We start from the raw sequence: 24,843 nt of genomic DNA, 5'->3' as shown, positions 1-24,843 counted from the left end.
GATGGGCCAGAGACAGTTCAGGTAGGGTCGGGGGAGCGACGAAGCTGCGGCAGGGATCTACTGCTCAGCCCCCGCTAGAGCTCCGGCTCTCACCATTCCTATCGCTTTGGAAATGTCTTGCCGATGGACCCCAGGGATTGGGGCCGTGACAGCTACGGAGCCAGGCCAGGATGGAGGATCAGAGCAAGATTGTGAGACATATAGAAGACAGGCAAAGAACATACAGCATGCATATGACTGGAAGAAAAACAAAATGACCAACTAACCACCTAGGGACCTGGGATCAGGGGAGCCAGGAGCCCTCACCGCTCAGGGCTGAGACCTTTATCCGCCTAAGAGCTTTGGCTCTCAGACGCATCCAAGTCCTGGCTTCTTCACCACTTTCAGTGTCACCTTTGCTTTGGCAAGGTACTTAACCCTCTCTGAGCCTCACTTTTGTCATCTTCAATGGATTTGAGAACAATAGTCCTATCACGTAGGGTTGTTGCGAGGATTAAATGAGATTGTTCATGCAAAGTACATAAACACTACCTAGCACATAGTAAGGACTCTGTAAGTGGTAGCCACTATCATTGTTATTATTATTCGGCGGGCAAACTATACAGCATGCATGCTATTCCCTGTTATAGACCCACATACATCCATCTTGTAGACAAACACGGATGTCAGACATGCACCCATAGTCACACATACATCCTTCCACACACATATGCCTTCAAACAAAGAGGTCAGTGATACAGTGACAGGAAGGAAATAGGGAGGAATAAGGCATATGAGAAAGCCTGTGAGGCGAGGGCAAGTGTGGACAGAGAGGGTGAAGCAATTGGGGTCAGAGGGAACCTCGCTGACCAGAGCGAGTACCTGCCTTTTCTGTATGTGAGCGCATCCTTGGTGTCGGGCAGCCCCCATGTGTTCGGCCCCCAGGCCTGGCATTTCTCTTTGCTCAGAATCTGGAGCTCCAAGCACTGGCTGCTCCCAGGCTAGAGGCCCATGTGATAGCCAGAGAGAGGCCAAGCTCAGCTAAATGGCCTCAGCTGCAGGGACTGTAGGCAGGCCTGGCCAGATGAGGAGGGCCAGAGAGAGAGGGAGCTCTCTTTGCTGGCTCTCTTCAGGACAATTAACAAAAATTTCCTAGCTGTTGAATCTAAAAATAGTGATGATTAGCATGTTGTTTTGCCTGTGATCTGCATGTTAATTTGCCATCAAACTGCCCAGATCTTCTCTAGGCCTCTTTTGTTTCTCTCTCGGATTCCAGCCCTTCATCACCCCTCTCCCAGCTTGCCTTTCTTTGTCCCCTCCCCTCCCGACCTCCCACCCTCAGCCCTGCAGGACCCCCAGGCCTGACTGGTTTTTTCCGGCTTGAAATCCTGCTGACTAACCTTGACCCTCATAGACTGTCTACATATGGTTGGAAAGGACTTGACACGAGTAAGTGCTGCAGACCCTATCCCTGTCCCTCCAGGTCTGATTGTGCTGGCCACAATCACCCCTGAATCGTCGCTGGACTCGGGCCACGAAACCAACTCTTCGGAGCTCACGGACATGTCGGAGGTGATGTCAGCCATGAAGCAACACCAGAATACCACCTACTTCCTGGCCCAGCATCTCAACAAGGACAGCCTCCTGGCCCGCAAGGACCTGCCCTTCCGGATCCAGAGCTGTGCAGCCCAGGCCGTTCTCACGGCCCCTTACTCTCTCGGGCGCCCGGATCCCAACCCATCCCTCCAGCCAGCTGTCACAGGCCAGAGTCCTGGTGCCCCTGGTGCTCGGAGGAAGGTGCCCCCGTCAGAGGCGCAGCCACAGAACGAGCGAACGTACGCCCTGGCTGTGCACCCAGCACTGTCCCCTCAGCTGAGTGAGCAGAAGAATCTGAGCCTGCTGTCCCCAGTTCCTGAGGACAAAGGGCCTGGCCACACTCGGGCGGGCCTAGAGATGTCACTGAGGGCGGCCACACCGTCCCTCAGTGAAGAGCAGGTCTCTGAGCTAAGGGAGAGCCTGCCCAAGGAGGTCAGGTTGAGCCCCAAGCTTATCCTGGACCCAAAGGGCAGTGTGACCCCAGCCATCATCTCGGCCGCCCTACAGCAGGTGGTTCATACTAAGAGTCTGTCTGCCCCTGGCGGGGCCTTGGGGAGCACCCCCAACAGTGGGGAGAGGTTAGAGGCCAGCATGGGGAGGTCAGAGGTCAGCATGGGAAGGCCAGAAGTTAGCATGATGAGCGGCAGTGCCAATAAGAATCTTAAGTTCAAAATGAGTCCCAGTGCTCCAGAGGCCTCACAGAATTCCCAGCTGCAGCTGAGCCCAGAAGTCTCTTCCGGCTCCAGAGCGCCCACAGGCAGCCGAGCTGATAGCCTGCACCTCTCCTCACAAGAGGACAGGCTGCCTATTCAAAGTTTCCCTCCCAAAAGCTATCTTTCTCGAGTGAGTCGAGAGTCAGTGGGCAAGCAAGGTACCGGGGAGGTGGCAGGCAAGGGCGGGCCTGAGGGTGCTAAGCCTTCCCTGCACAAGCAGGGCACCGTCTCCGGCCAGGGGGAGAAGGGGCAGCTGGAGAGCACCCTCCAAAGCAGCAAGCTTGAAGACACCAGCCTGGTCCCCCGAGCCGGCTACCCCATGGTTCTGCAGAGCCCCAGCTGTCCGCCGCGAGGCCAGAGCCCCAGCTGTCAGCAGCGAGGCCAGAGCCCGCTGAGGCCTCAGGCTGCCAGCCGGCAGGTGAGCACCATGCCCTCCAGAAAGATTGAAACGACCCTGGATGGAGCCCACTTGGCCTCCGAAGGCCCCACCAAGCCCAAATCGTCCCGGGGCCCTTTCCGGCTCCGCAACTTATTCTCTGCCACCTTCCCAACCCGCCAGAAGAAGGAGACCGATGAGCGGCAGGCCCAGCTGCAGAAGGTGAAGCAGTATGAGCTGGAGTTCCTTGAGGAACTTCTCAAGCCACCAAGCCAGGGGGAGCTGTCGGGCACCGAGTACCTGCAACCCCCAGCTCCAGGCCGCTGCAGCTGCCAGCTCCGCAGCAGCCCCGTGCAGCAGGGGCCCGGCATGTCCCGAGAGCAGAGGCGCAGCTGTGATTGCAAGCGCATGTGCCGGGGGGCCCGGCCTCAGGCCCCCCAGACGCCGGTGCCCGGCCTCCGGGGGAGGGAGAGGGACAGGGTCCCCCCGACCCAGAGGCAGCCAGAGGCCGGCCTAGGCTTGAGCCTCGGCAGCCCCACCAGTGTCCGGCGCATGCGCTCCACCAGCCTGGAATCCCGAGAGTGCCGATCGGACCCTGAGAGCGGGGTTTCATGCCTGACCACATGTGCCTCGGGGGGCGAGTGTCTAGGAGCTCCCAACTACAGGAAACTGATGCGCCGCTACAGCATCAGTGAGCTGGACCAGGGCGACAGGGCCTCGCTGACCTCGGACGTCTACCCGCACCCACCCCTGGGCATGCTGCCCAGGGAGGCCAGGGAGGTAGAGGCAGGCCTCCCCCTAGGCGTGGGTCCCAAAAGCATGTCACTGGAATCCCCGACCCTGGGAGACCCCTCCTACGTCCACGTTGCCCCTGAGACCAAAGGCCCCAGACAGATGGCCGTGTTCTCACTGCCGGAAGAGGTGTACCGGAAGCCCGCGGAGCTGGACGAGGACAGTGAGAGTGGCAAGTGCTGCTCCATCCGCTACTGCTTCTACTACCGCAAGTGCGACATGGCGGATGACACCAGCGATGGCAAGGACGAGCTCTCCTACTCCATCCCCATGAAGATCCTGCCCGGCATGAAGCTGGACGAACAGGTGGTGCCCGTGGTGAGCAGGACCCTGCAGGTGCTGGATGCCGCCACCTGCAGCAGCCCGGAGGCCTCCCGCACCCAGGAGATCGACCTGCGGGTGTCCACCTTCGAGGGGAGCCTGGCCAAGATCAACGCCCTGCGGGCCCATGCCTACGGCCTGCCTGACGGCTTCCTGGCCGCCCGGCTGGACACCAACGAGCTGCTGACGGTCCTGAGGCAGTGCGTGGCCAGCCCCGAGGCCCGCGCCCCCAAGCCCTACGTCTCCCAGATCTCTGAGTACAAGCTCGAGCTGGCTCTCAAGTTCAAGGAGCTCCGGGCCTCCTGCCGCCGCGTGGCCAACGTGGACAAGAGCCCCACTCACATGCTGGCGGCCATCACGGGCAGCTTCCAGGTGCTGAGCAGCCTCATTGAGACGTTCGTGCGGCTGGTGTTCATCGTGCGCTCTGAGGCCCAGCGCCAAGAGCTGCTGGCCAAGGTGGAAGAGGTGGTGAGGAACTACACCTTCCTGCTGCGCGCAGCCGAGGAGTCCACCGCCCGGAGCCTTAAGCAGCAGCAGCAGGCAGCAGCCGCGGGGCACACGCCGGGATCCCCCACTTCAGCGACTGTTATGAGCACATTCACCCGCTCCTTAAAAACCCTTATCAAGTAGGCCATCTGCCCGGGCCTGCCCCCCTTCCCCAACCGTGGCCCCAGGTTTGAGCTTTGTGGTCTTTGCATCTTGTGGTGAGTATAGGTGTATGCTGGGCCAGTCAGGGTCCCAGAGCCCTCAGTCTCCAGGGAGTGACAGCTCCGTGCATTGAGGCTGTCCCTGAGGGCTCCGGGCAACTGCCACCCTGGGTATCCTCACCCCTTCCCTGGCCTCTGGGCGTCACTGTGAGGGCCAAGGCCCCCCCTCCCCCGTCACCACGCCCGCCGCAGATCTGTTTTGCCTCTCTTCTCTAGGGCTGAGACGTGACGTCGGGTCCACTTCCTGCTCCATCGTGGTAGCCAGAGGGAGGCGGGCCTGAAGCAGGGGGCCCGTGGGCCTTGAGCTCCTCTTGGCTCCTGTGCCCCTCTGGGGAGCAGTGGCAGTAGCAGCAGGCCACAGCGCCGAGCGAGCGGAGAGGCTCGGGCACGCAGTCCAGACGTGCCCACCCACCCTGGGCTCACACTAACTCGGCAGGAGCCACCCCGGAGGGCTTGTGCCCGGGTAGTGGGTCTGCAGAAAACAGCCGCGCTCAGCTGTTTGTGGCCGGCCCAGCAGGCTGGCGGCCTCAGGGAGCGCTCGCCCCCGGGCCCAGTAGCTCCACACCAGCCATCCCCAAAGTGCCCTGCCCCTCGCTGACAGGCAGGGCGGCTCAGTCCACTAGGGAGCAAGCATCTGGGATCACCCCGCTCATTCTGGGTAAGGTACCTGGTGAACACGTCTGCCCTGGGGAGACCCAGCGCAGGCCTCAGAGCCCGCCTGGCCCAGCCCAGCGCAGGGGCTGTCGCTGCCGGCGTGCGGCTCCTCTCAACATCTCTCTACCAGACAGACTGTCCTTAGGAGTCCGACTTAGCTACAGATGGGGGGTGGGGGGTGGGGGGTGGGGGTGGGGGGGAGGGGTCAGGGGGGCTGTTGATGACTATATCTTAAACTTCTGGAAGCTAGCGTGATATGTTAACCCTGAGTATATGCTTTTGGCTGTGTATTGACCCTGTGGATTTGTCTCTCTAAGAAAAGAAGCTGAGCGCCTTACCTGGTGCAGTCCGGCACCTCTCTCTCTCTCTCCCCCGCCACTCCCCCGGAGTCATCTGGAAGGGAATCCACACTGTTTAGCATCCTCCTTGACACACATCTGCTGCCGTCACCGCCCCCACTACAGCGTTCCTGGGAGTGAAGACACGGAGTCCCTACTAATTGCCCATTGTAGGGAACAAAGAAAGCCAATGTTTCTTCTGTATAGATTGCTTCTCATCCACCTCTCCATACCCCCCATTTCCCACAAGCTCGTGCCCTGTGTCTGCCTCTCTTTCATCATTCCGTGAGAGGCTTACGTGAAACCTTCCGTTCTTATGTGAGTTTTATAAAGATGTACACTGTGCTTAACCCCCACCCATCCTTGGTGTCCCCGAGTGCGATAAAGGACCCCCCAAGTGGCGCTTCCTCCCGGCAAGGATTAGGGGAGCTCCTTCTGCAAAAGCCAGCCCCCCTCTTCCTTGCCTCTCCTCCCACAGGACCAAGTTGTTTAATGGGCCAGAGATGCAGCCAGTGGGGGACCGTTGCCCCCCGCGACCACCGCGACCCTGCCTGCTGACGTGGTCTGCCTCTTCTCCCAACATCTTGATCCTGCCCCTTCACCACTCAGGCCCCACCTGTGTCATTCATTCCACCGCCATCCTTCACCTCTCCCTCGGCTTCACGGAGAGAACATATTTTCTAATGTCTGTATATAGTATATATACTACATAAAATATATAAATTCTATATTATACTAATTTATGTCTTGTTTTTCAAACAAGAATGATTAAATCTATTCATCTTACTATCCCAATAAGCCTTTGCAATGCCTCTGTGTGGGTGTCCTTGTGTCCTTGAATTGTTGGTTGCTGGGTGCTCCCCCAGGCCTCTGCGCCCATCTACCTGGGCCCTGGTGGTTGAGGAGAGATGAGGATCCTGCTCCTCCCGCCTCCCCTTTGCCCGTCTTAGAAGTCTCCTGTTGGTCACGGGAGTTGGATACTGTCTACTCCTTTCTCTTGACCTTGGGTCCTTTGGCTCACCTGGCCACCATGGCTGTGACCTCAGAGCTGATGGGTGGGCTGGGCACATAAAAACAATGTGCTCCTCAGCACCGGACAGCCTGGGAATTGGGAGATAGGGATTCAGGTCAGCTCTCAAATTGCTTTGGGAAATGGGGCCTCTCCCTCTGAAACGTTCCCAGTCACCTCAGAACGTAGCTTGACTGCCTTGTAGCTCAGGCTAGCCAATCCCTTGCAATGGCCTCTGGCGATTTCTTGGGAGAGGGTATTTCCATACAATAGAAGCAGCAGGACCCTAAGCAGAGCTGACTTCTCTGGCTTTTCAGAGAGTTACCTAATGGTGGGTGATGATTCTATTTCTCCTGTTCTAGGTCCTTCTGGTAATCACAGGTCCCCTCTAGCCTATGAGATGCCTTTGTGCCAACTAGAAAAAGATTCTCCCTGCAGGACCTACCCACCGTGATGAATTAGAAAACAACAGCAACAAAAAAAAAACCAGTCCTCTGGGTGATGCTAGACCTGTGAGCACAGGTCTTGGTAATTTCAGCCCCACTTACTTTGATGGCCGGTTGTACAAACTATACAACCATTTACAGTAGCCCTGATGAGTAACTTCCTTCCACAGCTTGGGCACAGATGCTTTTTCTCATGTTTGCAAAAGTCGTGGCTAAAGTGGTTTGGGAGAGGGCAGACAGCAGAAGCAAGAAGAGCTAAAATTCTGCAGCCTGTGGAAGGAAAACCACATTCATAGAAAGACAGACAAAGTGAAAAGGCAGAGGACTTTGTACCAGATGAAGGAACAAGATAAAACCCCAGAAAAACAATTAAATGGGGCTTCCCTGGTGGCACAGTGGTTAAGAATCTGCCTACCAGTGCAGGGGACATGGGTTCGATCCCTGGTCCGGGAAGATCCCACATGCCAAGGAGCAACTAAGACCATGTGCCACAACTACTGAGCCTGCGCTCTAGAGCCCACAAGCCACAACTACTGAAGCCCACGCGCCTAAAGCCCATGCTCCGCAACAAGAGAAGCCACCTCAATGAGAAAGCCATGCACCACAATGAAGAGTAGCCCCCACTCACCGCAACTAGAGAAAGCCCGCATGCAGCAACGAAGACCCAATGCAGCCAAAAATAAATAAAATAAAATACATATATTTATGTTAAAAAAAACCCTTAAAAACAACTAAATGAAGTGGAGATAGGCAGCCTTCCAGAAAAAGAATTCAGAATAATGATAGTGAAGATGATACAGGACCTCGGAAAAAGAATGGAGGCAAAGATCGAGAAGATGCAAGAAATGTTTAACATTGTTTAACAAAGACCTAGAATAATTAAAAAACAAACACCTAGAAGAAGTAAAGAGCAAACAAACATAAACAATACAATAACTGAAATGAAAAATACACTAGAAGGAATCAATAGCAGAATAACTGAGGCAGAAGAACGGATAAGTGACCTGGAAGACAGAATGCTGGAATTCACTGCTGCAGAACTGAGTAAAGAGAAAAGAATGAAAAGATATGAAGACAGCCTAAGATACCTCTGGGACAACATTAAGCACAACAACATTCACATTATAGGGGTCCCAGAAGGAGGAGAGAGAGAAAGGACCAGAGAAAATATTTGAAGAGATTATTGTCGAAAACTTCACTAACATGGGAAAGGAAATAGCCACCCAAGTCCAGGAAGGGCAGAGTCCCAGGCAGGATAAACCCAAGGAGAAACATGCCAAGACACGTAGTAATCAAATTGACAAAAATTAAAGACAAAGAAAAATTGTTGAAAGCAACAAGGGAAAAATGACTAAGATACAAGGAAACTCCCATAAGGTTAAGAGCTGATTTCTCAGCAGAAACTCACCAAGACAGAAGGGAGCGACATGATATATTTAAAGTGATGAAAGGGAAGGACCTACAACCAAGATTAGTCTACCCAGCAAGGATCTCATTCAGATTCGACGGAGAAATCAAAAGCTTTACAGACAAGCAAAAGCTAAGAGAATTCAGCACCGCCAAACCAGCTCTACAACAAGTGCTAAAGGAACTTCTCTAAGTGGGAAACACAAAAGAAGAAAAGGACCTACAAAAGCAAACCCATAACAATGAAGAAAATGGTAACAGGGACATACATATTGATAATTACCTTAAATGTGAATGGATTAAATGCTCCAACCAAAAGACACAGGCTCGCTGAATGGATACCAAAACAAGACCCATATATATGCTGTCTACAAGAGACCCACTTCAGACCTAGGGACACATACAGACTGAAAGTGAGGGGATGGAAAAAAGATATGCCATGCAACTGGAAATCAAAAGAAAGCTGGAGTAGCTATACTCATATCAGATAAAATAGACTTTAAAATAAAGAATGTTACAAGAGACAAGGAAGGACACTACATAATGATGAAGGGATCAATCCAAGAAGAAGATATAACAATTATGAATATATATGCACCCAACATAGGAGGACCTCAATACATAAGGCAACAGTTAACAGCTATAAAAGAGGAATCGACAGTAAGACAATAATAGTGGGGGACTTTAACACCTCACTTACACCAATGGACAGTTCATCCAGAAAGAAAATTAATAAGGAAACACAAGCTTTAAATGACACAATAGAACAGATAGATTTAATTGATATTTATAGGACATTCCATCTAAAAACAGCAGATTGCACTTTCTTCTCAAGCGCACGCAGAACATTCTCCAGGATAGATCACACCTTGGGTCCCAAATCAAGCCTCAGTAAATTTAAGAAAACTGAAATCATATCAAGCATCTTTTCCGACCACAACGCTATGAGATTAGAAATCAATTACAGGGGAAAAAAAAACTGCAAAAAAAAAAAAAAACATACGGAGGCTAAAAAATACGTTACTAAATAACCAAGAGATCACTGAAGAAATCAAAGAGGAAATCAGAAAATACCTAGAGACAAAGGACAGTGAAAACACGAAGATCCAAAACCTATGGGATGCAGCAAAAGCAGTTCTAAGAGGGAAGTTTATAGCAATAAAAGCCTACCTCAAGAAATAAGAAACATCTCAAATAAACAATCTAACCTTACACCTAAAGGAACTAGAGAACAAAGAGCAAACAAAACCTAAAGTTAGTAGAAGGAAAGAAATCATAAAGATCAGAGCAAAAATAAATGAAATAGGAACAAAGAAAACAATAGCAAAGATCAATAAAAATAACAGATGGTTCTTTGAGAAGATAAACAAAATTGATAAACATTTAGCCAGATTCATCAAGAAAAAGGGAGAGGACTCAAATCAGTAAAATTAGAAATGAAAAAAGAGAAGTTACAACAGACACCGCAGAAATACAAAACATCCTAAGAGACTACTACAAGCAACTCTGCCAATAAAATGGACAACCTGGAAGAAATAGACAAAGTCTTAGAAAGGTATAACCTTCCAAGACTGAACGAGGAAGAAATAGAAAATATGAACAGACCAATCACAAGTAATGAAATTGAAACTGTGATTAAAAATCTTCCAACAAACAAAAGCCCAGGACCACATGTCTTCACGGGTGAATTCTATCAAACATTTAGAGAAGAGCTAACACCCATCCTTCTCAAACTCTTCCAAACGAACTCTGCAAACGAATCAATGGACAAAGGATTAATCTCCAAAATCTATAAACAGCTCATACAGCTCAATATTAAAAAAACAAACAACCCATTCAATAAATGGGCAGAAGACCTAAATAGACATTTCTCCAAAGAAGACATACAGATGGCTAACAAACACATGAAAAGATGCTCAACATCACTATTATTAGAGAAATGCAAATCAAAACTACAATGAGGTATCACCTCACACCAGTTAGAATGGGCATTGTCAGAAAATCTGCAAACAACTAGTGCTGGAGAGGGTGTGGAGAAAAAGGAACCCTCTTGCACTGTTGGTGGGAATGTAAATTGATACAGCCACTATGGAGAACAGTATGGAGGTTCCTTAAAATCTAAAAATAGAATTACCATATGACCCAGCAATCCCACTACTGGACATATACCCTGAGAAAATCATAATTCAAAAAGAGGCATGTACCACAATGTTCACTGCAGCTCTATTTACAATAGCCAGGACATGGAAGCAACCTAAGTGTCTGTCAATAGACAAATGGGTAAAGAAGATGTGGTACATATATACAATGCAATATTACTCAGCCATAAAAAGGAACGAAATTGGGTCATTTGTAGAGACATGGATGGATCTAGAGACTGTCATACAGAGTGAAGTAAGTCAAAGAGAAAAACAAATATCGTATATTAATGCATATATGTGGAATCTCTAAAAATGGTACAGATGAACCGGTTTGTAGGGCAGAAATAGAGACACAGATGTAGAGAACAAACATATGGACACCAAGGGGGGAAGGGGGGTGGTGGTGGTGGGATGAATTGGGAGATTGGGATTGACATATGTACACTAATATGTATAAAATAGATAACTAATAAGAACCTGGTATATAAAAAAATGAATAAAATAAAATTCAAAAATTCAAAAAATTAAAAATAAATGAATGAATAAATAAATAAAATTTAAAAATAAAAAAATATATATATAGTGGTTTGGAAGCCAAGCATGGAGGAGGAGCCAGAGACAACACAGTCAGACTGGGAGCTGCCCATCAGGGATGTGCCTGCCAGGGATACTGTCCCACAACATCACGTTGGGACTCAGGAAATTGGTGCCAGTATAAAGTGAGGCCTGCCACCACTCAAGACGACCTGACTGGACAGTCCAGAAACTTGGGCTCCTGAACTACACTGGTAATTCCTTAAAGTCAGAAAGCATTCTTATTCGGTTCTATACTCTGGGTACCCACCCACCCGGTACCCACCCGGCACATAGTAGTTCTTCAATAAGTATTTGTTGAATGCATGAGTGTTGAATGAGATGACTGCCGTGAGTGAGTCCCCCCAGACCTCTGTACCTCGTGAAAAGGGTCCTCTCTCCTCTGGGAATGACTAATCCAGGTCAGTGCAGTTGGACGAGGCCAGGCAGCCTGGCATCCTCCTATCAAAGATGAGGAGAGAGGTCCATCACCCAGCGTCCCACGCACTCAGCTGAGTTTCACCAACTACTTTCCAAAAGCTTTGCCAACTCCCCAAGCTCCTTTTCTGTGGTCCCAGGGCCTTTCTCTGCAGAGCTGGGAGCCCTGAGTGGGGGCTGGCAGGGACATCTTCTCCCCAGTATCTTGCTCACCAGCTCTGGCCTGAGCTGGAGCCTGAAGCTGAAGCTCTCCAGCCATCCCATACCTGACACAAATCCCCAGAGCCTGACTCCTGCCTTTCCAACTTCAGTTCATTCAAGGAAAATGGGTTCATGCTATTGGTGTGGGCCCAGGATGCCTGTGGTGCTGGGACAGTCACATTTTTTCCAAGCTGTTGTCAAGGCACTGCGGATAATAGGCAATTTCATCAACAATGATTTGAAAGGACCTGCCTCAGCCAGAGCTTTACTGCCCAAGGGGCGGGGAAGGATCAGCTGCCCGCACTGGGAAGAAGCATGAATTTAGCATAATGTCTTAGGATCAAATTCCTCCAAACAGCCACTAGGATGGCAGTAATAACTGCACCCCATGCCCCATCCTGTAGGCTGGAAGCCAGAGTGTGGGTGTGTCTGGAGCAAGGAGGAGGTCCTCCATGGAGTGGGAGGAAATGGACTCTGAGGGTTCAATCTCGGGCCGGGGCAAAATGTCCTGGATTCCAGATTCCAGGCGGGTCTCTTGGTTTCAATGCCCTGACCTCCTGGAAGCCACCATTAGGTGGAAATTATGGAGGCCTGCCTTCTCACAAGTACAGAACTGCTTGTTTCACTTTGGGTTTCTAGCAACTGCTTCCCACTCATGACCACGTGCCCACGCATCAAGTGCTGCCCACGCTCCCAGCATCACAGGGACATCCTCTGACACCCTCGCTGACGTTTCCAGCTGCGGGTTCTAGACCTACCACTTAGCAATGTGCTCCGTTTGAGCTTCCCTGCCCTCCTGTCTGTGATGTCTGTCCTTCTGCATGTTGACTCCTCATTCCTATGTTCACTGCTTCGGCTGAAAGGGATACGTGGCTGTAGTAGGTCGGGAGCCTTGCACAACACAGAAAACTTGACTGCTGCCCTTAAATGTGCACAAACAACTGTGTACAAGCATTTACCCTATGCCAGGCACTGTGTTAAGTACTTTACATGCAAAATCTCACTTTTTAAAAATTTATTTATTTTTATTTTTGGCTGTGTTGGGTCTTTATTGCTGCATGTGGGTTTTCTTTAGTCGCAGTGAGCGGGGGATACTCTTCATTGCGGTGCGCGGGCTTTTCACTGGTGGCTTCTCTTGTTATAGAGCATGGGCTCTAGGCCCGTGGGCTTCAGTAGTTGTGGCACGCGGGCTCAGTAGTTGTGGCGCACTGGCTTAGTTGCTCCGCAGCATGTGGGATCTTCCCGGACCAGGGCTCGAACCCGTGTCCCCTGCGTTGGCAGGTGGATTCTTAACCATTGCGCCACCAGGGAAGCCCCACAATCTCATTATTTTTAAGTTTTATTTCTTCTTCTTTTTTTTTTTTTTTTTGGCCATGCCGAGAGGCTTGCAGGATCTTAGTTCCCCGACCAGGGATTTAACCTGTGCCCTCGGCAGTAAAAAGAGTCCTAACCACTGGATTGCCAGGGAATTCCCCACGATCTTATTTAATCGCCTTAACAATCCTTTGAGAGAGATACTATGAGCATATCCACTTTTCTTAGGAGAAAGCTGAAGCCTAGAGAGGCTAAATCCCTATCCTGAGGTCACACAGCTGGTAAGCGGTAAGCCAGTTGGTTTCCAAGCCCACCCCAAGATTTCACCTGCTACCCTGCAGTACTCAGCCCAGTGCCGCCTCTGAAGCCCTTCCCCTGAAAACAGAGGCATGGATGCAGCCACACTCATCAGAGGATAACCTGTAACAGTTGTTCAGGGTACAGGCAGCCTGTGGGTAACCAGACATTGGTAACATTGGGGTGTAAGGTGTGGGATACAGCAAGCCCACCTGACTCTCTTCGCCAGGCGGCCCTAGTGCCACATGCCTCTCGGAACCAGGGGGTGGAGTGGTATCTGTGCATGAAAATTTGTGGGTAGAGCAGCTGTGTCCAAAAAGGCACCATCAAAATGAGGGGACCCCCCTGTGTTCCTCAAATTGGGGTCTGAGCTCCCAAGGCTGTGACCCATATTCCTTATGCATTTGCATTTTTCTCAAAGATTTTGGAGGCAAATATCACACAAATGATATCTTCAATGTTTTTATGTAAAAATATGGATCGGAATGCAGAAGTTGCACACCCTGTAAAGAAAACATCATTTCAAAGACACTTGAGACTTGTGCCTGATACTTCTGGTTTCATTCCCATGTCCACCTTCCCAGCGTCCAGGTTCACTCTCCTCTACCCCAGAGATGCTTTGGTGGAAATGCTGGACACACTCAGGGTCCATCAGATGAACTAACTAGTGGTGTGGGCCCCAAGGGGAGGACATCTAGGACTGGCCTATTTCCATGGATCTGGGCATAGGTAGGGGTCAGGCACTTCCCTGGGGATGAGAGACCTGGCATAACAGGATGCCAGGAAGGAGATGGGGCAGCGTTATCAAAGCCTCCTTCTCAGTCCCAGTGTTGCCTCTTATACACTTTAGCACAGGGTCAGCTCCAGGCACAGACTGAGGGGAGCCAGATTCTGTGCCAGCCGAGATTTCCGCATCTGTAATGAGCAAGCAAAGCAGGGAGGCCATGTGGGCTAAGGTGAGCCATTCCCCCTAGAATCAGGGCTTGGTTCATATCTTCAGCCCAGCCGCTGACTTGCCATATGATGGGATACAAGTCATTTCACCTGCTTGGGTCTCTTCTCTAAAATGAAGATGACTGAGTCTTCAGCCTCTCTCTGAGGCTCGGAGGATTAATGATGTGGTGCTGAATAAAACCGCTATAAAAATCCCAAATCCTAGCCATATGAGCTTAACAAGTACAAATTGAACCGCCCCGTTTGCAGCTCGTCCACAGAAACTAATTAAGCTTGCACCAAGAGCCTAGCACTAGAAAACTGGGTGTCTGTTTCCTTCAAATATCCATTATTTTCTGTCAAAACCACCTTCCCCTAAAAAAGGCATATTTGAGGCCTGCCTCCTCCCTCTTGGGCCTTTCTTTTGAAATTGGGAAGCCCACCTGCTACCTCAGTAAAGACCCACGTCCTGGGGTGGACACAGTCAGGCAGACCCAAGACTCTGCTTGGCCTTTGGCCAATACCCCAGCTTGTTTCTCTGACACCCTCCTCTCCTCTCTTCATTCTCATCCTCTTCGCTAGAAGCAGCTATAATTCAAGGAGGCTTGAACTTCTCGGTTTTCTTCATCATTTAGGCTTAGGTCACAGGAAACGGCTTTCAACTCCAAACTCTCAGCCAGCTTCCCGGTGACAGCTTCGAGTTCTAGCTACCGTGCCCAGTGTTTAGTTCCCGTGCATCCCACTCCCACCCTAGCTGTTTGCCAACCTATGGCAGCATGCCAAGGGCAGCCGGAGAAACGATTTTTGAAGACCCATGGTGGGGGGCAGGGGTAGTTCAGTTCTCAGATCATGGCAAGATGGCTTAGAAGGCAAAGCTGGCTTCGATTCCCACCTCCTGGTTCCTTTCCTACCCCCTGTTCTCTCCAGGATGTCCTGGGCCCTCAAGCATTCTTCTGGCTTCTCAATGCCCTACATGGTAATAACCCTCTAGGCCTGTTCTCCCTTCAAAATGACATCTTCCTCTCCCCAAGTAAAAACTGGTCTTATGGGCATGTGTTTGGTTTTGAGCCATCTGATTAACACACAGAGCAATAATGCTGTGCCTCAGGGCTTCCTACAAAGTGAGATTTAGTCATATCCAATGCAGGACGCAATGAATCTGATATTTTAATTGGTATGCATGCCTGTGACCTTGGTAACGGGGCTGCTGGAAATCCCTTCTCTCAGTGATGGGATTATGCCAGTGGGGAGGGTCTGAGCCACCAAGGTAAACAGTGTTCTCTTCGCCTTCTCTAGAACCCTAATCACTCAATCCCTCAGCCTGCCCACTTGTAAACTCAGAAGCCCACCTGTCTCTCCCTACCTCATATAAAAAATATTATTTTTTTGGCCAAGCCACAAAGCATACAGGATCTCAGTTCCCCAACCAGGGATCAAACCCGTGCCCCCTGCAGTGGAAGTGCGGAGTCCTAATCACTGGTCTGCCAGGGAATTCCCCTCATTTAAATTGGAAGATAAATCTGCAGTATGGGCAGGCTGTTTTGCAGTTTCTTGGAGGTAACTACAATTCCTGCTTCCTAGTACAGTTTATAGGAAAAAAGGGGAAAAAATGCTATATGGCAGTGGCATGACCCTTGGCCCCCAAGGACAGGGGAATTGCTAGGAAAGAGAGGCAAAGACAAGCATTCCTGCCCCTTTTCTAACCTGGTACAGCAGGCATGTATGCCTCCAGGGACCTGGAAAAATTCAAAGAGCCAAGTCGAAAACAGACAGATGTTCCTCCTGCTGAACAATGGAAGAGGCTTTGATCTGACTTGCAGTTTCTGCAGCCCTGAGCCCACGCTAGCTTGGCTCTGTTAACAGAGCTGCATTAGGTGCCAGGAGATTTTGGTTCTACTTGCAGCTCTTCCAAGAACTAGCTGTGTGACCTTGGGCATTCACTTCCCTTCTCTGAGTATCAGTGTCTTGCCATATAAAAGGAGTGGGTTGAACTAGAGGGCCTTTTAGCTTTAAAAAAAGCACATTTTCTCGACATTAAACATTTTTTGGACAAAGGCAAGTGCTTCTAGCATCACCCAAACACTCCTCAGATCAGTAATTAAACTGGGAGAACTCCCCAACTCATAAAAGTTAAGCACCAGAACAGACCACAGAGCCTGCTTGGCCCTGCTGCTTTCATCTAATTCCCTTCTGTCAAGGGGGGCTGAAATCTCCCATCTCTTTTAAATCCCCAGATGATTCTAACTCACTGGGATACTGAACTTGTACAATAAAGCCTATATTCACAGGAAACCAACTCACAGGCACCCTAGGAGAGTGAAATGCATCTAAAGGGTCCAGGCAAATCCTAAGGTAAAACAGCGAACTTTGTTTTATGAGATAAATCTTCTGGAACAGGCAGGGCTGCTTTTAAGATAGACTTTTGTTGGGAATTCCCTGGTGGTCCAGTGGTTAGGACTCTGCATTCTCACTGCCAAGGGCCTTGGTCAGGGAACTAAAAATCCCACAAGCCATGCCACACAGCACACACACAAAAAAGATACTCGTTTGTTAATAAAACCATGATTTACATGTATGCCCTTCGCTCTTTCAAAGGACTCCTAAAGTGAATCCTTTTGAAAAGCCATTAATACTCACCTCCTAATATATCTTCGGTGTAAATCCAGTTTTTCAGTTCAAATCCTTAAGCGTTTAAAATACATCCAAGGGGACTTCCCTGGTGGCACAGTGGCTAAGACTCCGAGCTCCCAATTCAGGGGGCCAGGGTTCAATCCCTGGTCAGGGAACTAGATCCCACATGCATGCCGCAACTAAGAGTTTGCATGCCACAACTAAGGAGCCCACATGCCGCAACTAAGACCCAGCACAACCATAAATAAATAAATAAATAATTTTTAAAAATAAAATAAAAAGCATCCAGGGACTTCCCTGTTAAAAAATAATAATAAAATAAATAAAATAGAAAGCATCCAGGGACTTCCCTGGCAGTCCAGTGGTTAAGACTTCACCTTCCAATGCAAGGGGTGTGGGTTCGATCCCTGGTCAGGGAGCTAAGATCCCACATGCTTTGTGGCCAAAAAAACAAAACATAAAACAGAAACAATATTGTAATGAATTCAATAAAGCCTTTAAAAATGGTCCACATCAAAAAAAACCTTTTAAAAAACTCCCACAAGTGAAAATAAATAAATAAAAATAAATAAAATGCATCTACTCTGAGGGTCTGTGCAAGAGGCTGTGGGAAATGCAGGGTCTCTGGCCTCAAAGAGCTTGCATGCTTGCTGAAGACACAGAGAACATAAGTTTGGGAGTCCAGGTCCTAATGCAAGGGCTGACTCCTGAGAGCTGGTGCTCTCAGCATGGGCTGCAGCACACTGGGCTGTCTCTACAGATGTGATGTGCTTTCTGGTGGCCTGAAAGCCCTCTGATGTGCTTACAAAAGAGAGACGCCCACCTGCCATCAATTTGGCATTGAATTAGGCTGAAAATTCGAAGCTGAGGATATGAATAATGACAGGCCACACTGGCCTCCAGAGGGAAAAATCTGAACATAGGCAGTAGACAGAAAAGAGAAAATGTCTTGAAAGAAATGCTAATACCCAGAAGGAGCAGGAAAGTTTGCTTGAAGATGACAAGGAGGTCCAGCTAGTCAAAGGTGACGCTAGAAGGAGCCTTGCGTGAACTTCCCTGGCGGTCCGGTGGTCAAGACTCTCCGCTTCCCTTGCAGGGGGCGAGGGTTCAGTCCCTGGTCGGGGAAGATCCCAGAAGCCCGCGCGGTGCAGCCAAAAAAAAAAAAAAAAAAAAGTCCTGCGCACTGGGATTGAAGTGGCAGACCCAGGAAAGATTCTGCTGCAACTCCTTCCTTCTAGTCCTACAGGGGGAATTCTTTCTCTCTGCCTGCTGTTAAAGGAGTCATTTATGAGTCTGTAAAGCTTCTCAAGGAAAAGGTCGTGTTTTATTCATTCCTGTAATCCAAAGGCTGAGCACTGTTATTTTGCCCATAGTTGCTGCCGAAGAAATACCTACAGAAGAAGTGACTGATTGAATAAATGGATGAATTTAGACCCTCCTATAATGCCTAGAATTTCAAAAGGAAGCAAAGCCATGCCTACCCTATGTGGGGAGGGGAAGGGAGGGGGCCCTTCCAAGGAGGTGGGTGTTTACAAAATTCTCCCAGGGGTCTCAGCTTTGGAGTTAGTTGGAAATGTGAAATATGGACAAGAGGGCATTCCTCAGCCTTTTCTAGAACAAAATAGTCTGCTCCTGCTCCTCCCTTCCTCTCCAATTTGGGGATCAGGATTCCAGCCCTTTACCTTCAGCACCCGGAAACCGGTATTCAAAGCTCTCCACAGGCCTTCCCTGGTGGCGCAGTGGTTGAGAGTCCGCCTGCCGATGCAGGGGACACGGGTTCGTGCCCCGATCCGGGAGGATCCCGCATGCCGCGGAGCGGCTGGGCCCGTGAGCCACGGCTGCTGGGCCTGCGCATCCGGAGCCTGTGCTCCGCAACGGGAGAGGCCACAGCAGTGAGAGGCCCGCGTACAGAAAAAAATAAAAAAAAGCTCTCCACAGTCTGGTTTTGTATAGGTCAGGGTCAACCAGAGAAAAAGACCCAGTAGGAAGTGTATATTAAGGGATTTCTTGTAAGGAATTGGCTTATACCTTTGTGGGGCTGGCTCAGCAAGTCTGAAATCTGTGGGCAGGCCATCAGGAAGGGCAGGCTGCAATTCCTTTTTCCTCAGAAAAACTGCAGTTCTGCTCTTAAGACCTTTCAACTGATTGAATCAGACCCACCCAAATTGTCTAGGAAAATCTCCTCTACTTAAAGACAAGCATTAGGAATATTAATCACATCTACAAAATACCGGGACTTCCCTGGTGGTCCAGTGGTTAGAAATCCACCTTCCAACGCAGGTTCGATCCCTGGTCGGGGAACTAAGATCCCACATGCCTCGGGGCAAATATAAGCCCACGCACCGCAACTACTGAGTGTGCTGTAGAGTCCGTGTGCCTCAACTAGAGAAGCCTCATACCTTCACAGCAACCCCCAGATTAGTGTTTGATTCAGGAACTGGGACCACAGCCTAGACAAGTTGATACATAAAAGGCTTCTAGTTGCCTTTCTTGCCTCAGCTCCCAACACACCTTCCCTCACCTCACCTCACCCCACTTGTGCATTCGCCTTCCCCAGGGCCTTTGATAAACCTGAGTCAGGAAGGGGGCAGTGCACAACCTTTAAAAGAACGACATAGCCGTTGAGGACACAACATAAACTGGTTAGAACCAACTACGCCGATGGTGGAAGATGCTATTTCCACTAGAAGCTGAGCCTCATTATATGCTCATTGTAATACGTCAGCATGCTAAATGACACACCCAGGAATTCCCTGGTGGTCCAGTGTTTAGGACTCCACGTTTCCATTGCAGGGGGCACGGTTCAATCCCTGGTTGGGGAAGTAAGATCCTGCGTGATCCCTCATGCCGTGCAGCGAGGCCAAAAAAATAAAAAGACACACCCACGAGCGCCATGACCATAAAAGACCAAAAAGTGGGCGGTGACCCAATTCCTGGAAATCTCCACCCCTTCCCCAAAATAGTTGGAATAATCCTCCCACTCATTAGCCTGGAAGTTACCCAGCCCATAAAACTAACCACCCCGTATTTCAGGGCCCACACTCTGTCTGTCAAGTATGTTTCTTCCAAGGCTGCTCTCACTTTCTGAGACGGGCTGCATTCTGTCAATGTGTATCTCTCTAAATAAACCTGCTTTCACTTTACTATGGCTTGAATTCTTTCCTGCGCAAAGCCAAGAACCCGTACTTGGCAGCTCGTCCCAGGGATTCACCTGAGACCTGGGACATGACCATCCTTTTGCACCCCTTCTTTCTCTGCAACAACCCTCTTCTCAAGGTTGCAATCCTTGGTCTTAGGAGGCCCATTTCCTGCAAGACCCTTCGCACATCCTCTCAATTTGATTGCATTTCTCACGGCCCACCCCCTATACTTAACCTTATTTCTGTAACTATCTGTCTTGCCTGCTAGGGGGAAAGGATTGTGTACTGTTCATTCTCTGTATACCCACCCTCCAGAGGCCCTGGCATATAGAAGGATCTCAGCACATTTCTTTTTTTTAATAAATTAATTTAATTTAATTTATTTATTTTTGGCTGTGTTGGGTCTTCGTTGCTGCACGCAGGGTTTCTCTAGTTGCGGCGAGCGGGGGCTACTCTTCCTTGCGGTGCGCGGGCTTCTCATTGCGGTGGCCTCTCTCGTTGTGGAGCATGGGCTCTAGGCACGCGGGCTTCAGTAGTTGTGGCACGCGGGCTCTTGAGGGCAGGCTCAGCAGTTGTGGTTCACGGGCTCTAGAGCTCAGGCTCAGTAGTTGTGGCGCATGGGCTTAGTTGCTCTGCGGCATGTGGGATCTTCCGGACCAGGGCTCGAACACGTATCCCCTGCATTGGCAGGCGAGTTCTTAACCACTGCGCCACCAGGGAAGTCCCACAGCACATTTCTTTTGAATGATATCAAACTTACAGAATCCATCACCATTTACATATGACTCAGCATACTCTTTTCAAAACCTCACATCTTAGGATTCTTATGCCAGCTTCGCACACATTGTTCCTATTCTGATGGCCTAATTTGTCCACGTTCATCCATCCCTAAAGGTCTGAGGACATTTTTTTCCTAGATGACTTTAACTCAAGTCTCCTTTAAACTTTCTCCTCAGGACTACCTTACCTTAGATATGGACTAAGACACCTATCTCCCATGCCCTAACATTGCTTACCTTTCTAGATAGAGACAAAAGGAACAAAGACAACAGCATTTTTCCCACATACATTTATATTCTCGAATTCTCTGATTAGATTACTTAGTTTTTGCCCTAATGGGATTATTAGTTTTAATCTAATGAGCACAGGGCTCTTTGATCATTTATCTGGAGAGAAGGTCCCTTGTGTTCATAAAGTTCTCAAAGGGGTCCATGATTTCCAAAAGGTTGAGATTCACATCTCTCATCCCTCTTCTTAAACCCTACAGCTACTGGCCCAATTAAGGACATTACTAACTTACCCTCCCAACCTGATTTGCCTTCCTCCGATCTCTTCCCTATTATTAATTCACACAGTTAAATTTACCAAAAGCACAATTAGGATCATGTCATTCCCTTATTCCAGAGTAGTCAGTGGCTTCCCACCACAGGCAGAATAAAATCTCAACATGGTACCTGATACTCCAGCCAAAGCAGACTACTTCCCTTTCCTCAAAACCTCTACTTCTTCACCTTTGCTTCCTGCCAGGGGAGAACCACCTCCTGCCAATCATTGCCTGTTGTCAAAAAAAATTTAATCGAACTAAGAAAGAAATGGAAAATTTTATTCAAGCCAACCTGAGGATTATAATGTGGGAGACAATATTTCAGAAAGCTGTGAGGACTGTTCAGCCCGTTAAAGGTCAAAGCACAGTTATATATAAGTTTTTGAGACATAGGGTTATACATCAAGTCCTATATTGACAGTTTACATAATCCTGATCTGTGCATACAAAGTGAGTAGTGGGTCATGGTGAACCCTTACAAGACTGAGAAGGAAGGTTATTTCCTAGGGAGGTCTGGTTAGTGCAGATACACAATACACACTAAAAGGGAGGGAGGAGGCCCAAACAGGCAGAGAAACATTTAGTCTTGCCACAATATATGCATTTTATTTCATCACTGTCAAAACCCTGCCCATCCTTCAAGGCCTAGCTCATGTGCTTCCACTGCCAGAAATACCTCCAGGATGTCCCAGGCAGAGGTGATATTTTTTACTGCTGAGTCTGCATATGACTTTGTTTGGGTCGGATGTCTAGTTATACCTCCAAAATCCCCTTTTCCTCTGCATCCTGAGTACAGGGCCACCTAACAAGACATTTCTTAGTCTTTCCTGCAGGTAGGTGTGACTTGCAACTAAGCTCTTGCCACGTGACTAAGCTCATTCCAAAGGGATGTGATGGAAAATGAAATGAGCAAATTCCACGTGACTTGTTTAAAAAGAAATCCCTTGCCTCTTCTCTTTCCTCCTTCCCATGGGCTGGAACATGGATGTGCTCATGACCTAGCATGGAGCAGAATTGTCGCATTGGCCTGGGAGCATGTTATGCAAGAGAGAAATAATCTGTGTTATTTGAGCGACTGTGTTTTAGGGTCTGTGTTACAGCAGCTTACCCTTTACCCAAACACAGGGTTCTCTATGGTAGTGTATTAAATTGTGCCATGTCTTATAAATATTTGTATAAATGTCTCATCTCTACTAGGAAGCCATCTCCTAATTGGTCTCTCTGCTTCTTATCTTGCTGCCTACGCTCTATTCCTTTTAAGAGAGCAGTCAGATCATGTCATTCTTTGGTAAACACCCTTACTCAGTAATAGCAAAACTCCTTAAAATGACCTACAAGGTCCTACATGGTTGGCACCTTCCCACCAATTGCTCTTAGTTCACTGATCTTATTTTTTCTTACTGGTGTGCTCTACCCCTTCGGCCCCAACACTCACTCTGCACCAGACACATTAGCCTCCTTACTATTCCTCAAACAACTTAGATGCACTCCCGTCCTAGGGTTTTTGCTGTACCCTCTGCTTGTCCCAGATATCAACATGGCTCATTCCTTTAACTCCTTGAGGTCTTTGCTCAAATGTCACCTTCCCAGATAGGCCTTCTCTGACTATCCTATTTAAAATTAGACTCCTCCCCTTCACCACCATCATGGCACATTTTGCTACTTCCTTGCTTGATTTTTCTCCACATCGCTTATCACCACTTGATATATTATACAATTTCTTCATTTACATGTTTATTGTTTGAGAATGTAAACTCTATGAGAGCAGGGATTTCTGATTGTTTACTGCTGTATTCTCAGTGCCCAGAACATGGCCCGGTGCACTAGAAGTATTCAATAAATGTTTCATTAAATATTGAAAGAACAAATTCCTTGGAGGCAAATACTTTATAGTCCCCTCAGTGCCTAGTGTACTGCCTTGTATGCAATGAAGCACTCAGTAAATCTTTGATGAATGAAATATGATGGAAGACTACTAATATTCTGCCTTGCAGTCTACTTCCTTCTTCAAGTATCCCTATACACCTAGGCCTATGTTACATTTCTGAACTCGTAAAATTATGACAAAAGGTCAGAAGGAGAGGTCCTCTGCGGACACTGCTGAAAATGGCAGGAAGGGAAAGCTAGGATGCTGCTTTAAATATTTTCTGCCTTTGCCACTTGGACAAATTCCTTCCCATCTCTGGTCTCAGTTTCAACCATATGTAAAATGAAGCCAGTAGACTAGATGATTTTTTTTTTTTTTTTGCCGTACGCGGGCCTCTCACTGCTGTGGCCCCTCCCGTTGCGGAGCACAGGCTCCGGACGCACATGCCCAGCGGCCATGGCTCACGGGCCTAGCCGCTCCGCGGCATGGGGGGTCTTCCCGGACCGGGGCACGAACCCGTGTCCCCTGCATCGGCAGGCGGACCCCCAACCACTGCGCCACCAGGGAAGCCCAGACTAGATGATTTTTGAAGTCCCTTTTATTTTTACAGCTTGTAGTTATGAGCATTATGGCACTCATAACTAAAATTGTATGATTCTAAAATTGTATGATTTTTCTCTTACTTCTAACCCATGGTTGGAATATGCTTAATGAAAATGTGGTGAGAATAAAGGCCCTCTTTGGTCCAATTAGCAGTTATCATCATAAAAATAATAAAATAGTGGTGTAAAAGGACACATTAGTAACACGCAGAATATGATGCTGAGGACAACATGAGGCAGACAGGACCAAAAACCAGGTTTTCTGATTCCTCCGGGGTTCTTTATCTGAAGTCCCATAAGTATTCTAAATTTTCTCTCCTTTCCAAGGGTCAGATAAATCAGAACTTTATTGCCCAGATATCGTGGAAAATCCATATTTCATCACTTGTTTGAACATACTTGGTCCCAGCGCCGAAAACAAAATGAGACTTCTCTTGCAGTGTCCCTGGATGACTCAGGTAGCCTGCCCTCAGTCACTTTCCCCTTGGGACTTGTCTGCCAGGCAAAGGCGACACTGAAATTGCTTGTTTGCCCTTTGGATGAGCCTGTGCTATGGGCGTCTGTCTGTGATGCAAACGTGCTTTAATTCAGCCCCATCCTTACAAAAAGACAAAAATCATGTTCAGAAACATGCAAACTCAATCACGTTGAGAAATCTCTCCTTCATTCAGACGAACTGTGGCTGCCATCCTGATAAACAGATATTTTTAAAAGAAACTGTAAACCAGAGCCAGGCTTGCTTTCAGGTGCTGAAGAAAAAAAAAAAAGCGTGACTTGCGGGAAAGATCTGGCCCTACGCGTCACCAGCACCCCTCCACCCCCAGCCAAGCGCGGGTATCTCAGCGTTTTTTAGTCAGCCCTCTCGGACTGCCTCGCTATAGGGGGCGGGGCGATTCCTTAGCCTCGCCCCCTTCAGGGCTTCCAGTCAATCCCTGAGACAGCCGGGGGTAGGCGGAACTACAACAAGGACCCGCCCCTCGCCGGCGCTCAGCTAATCGGAAAGGGCGGGGTGTAAACTTCCCCGCTGACTCCGCCTACCCGGCG

The 24,843-nt window shown here is 48.9% G+C and overlaps 1 protein-coding gene across 10 annotated transcripts in view; it reads left to right on the top strand.

Moving 5' to 3' along the window:
- FRMPD3 (FERM and PDZ domain containing 3) overlaps window positions 1–5,301 on the top strand; it is a 139,490-nt gene extending 134,189 nt beyond the window's left edge. For all 10 annotated transcript variants that reach the window (XM_067722487.1, XM_067722482.1, XM_067722484.1 and 7 more), the window contains one exon: window positions 1,463–5,301. In XM_067722487.1, the coding sequence (XP_067578588.1) occupies window positions 1,463–4,407 (2,945 nt within the window). In that variant the 3' untranslated portion in view covers window positions 4,408–5,301. The remainder of the gene's footprint in view (window positions 1–1,462) is intronic.
- Window positions 5,302–24,843: the final 19,542 nt, after the last annotated feature.

Source organism: Pseudorca crassidens, chromosome X (assembly GCF_039906515.1).
Source record: "Pseudorca crassidens isolate mPseCra1 chromosome X, mPseCra1.hap1, whole genome shotgun sequence".
Lineage (NCBI taxonomy): Eukaryota > Metazoa > Chordata > Mammalia > Artiodactyla > Delphinidae > Pseudorca > Pseudorca crassidens.
This window is presented reverse-complemented; position numbering and strand designations above follow the sequence as displayed.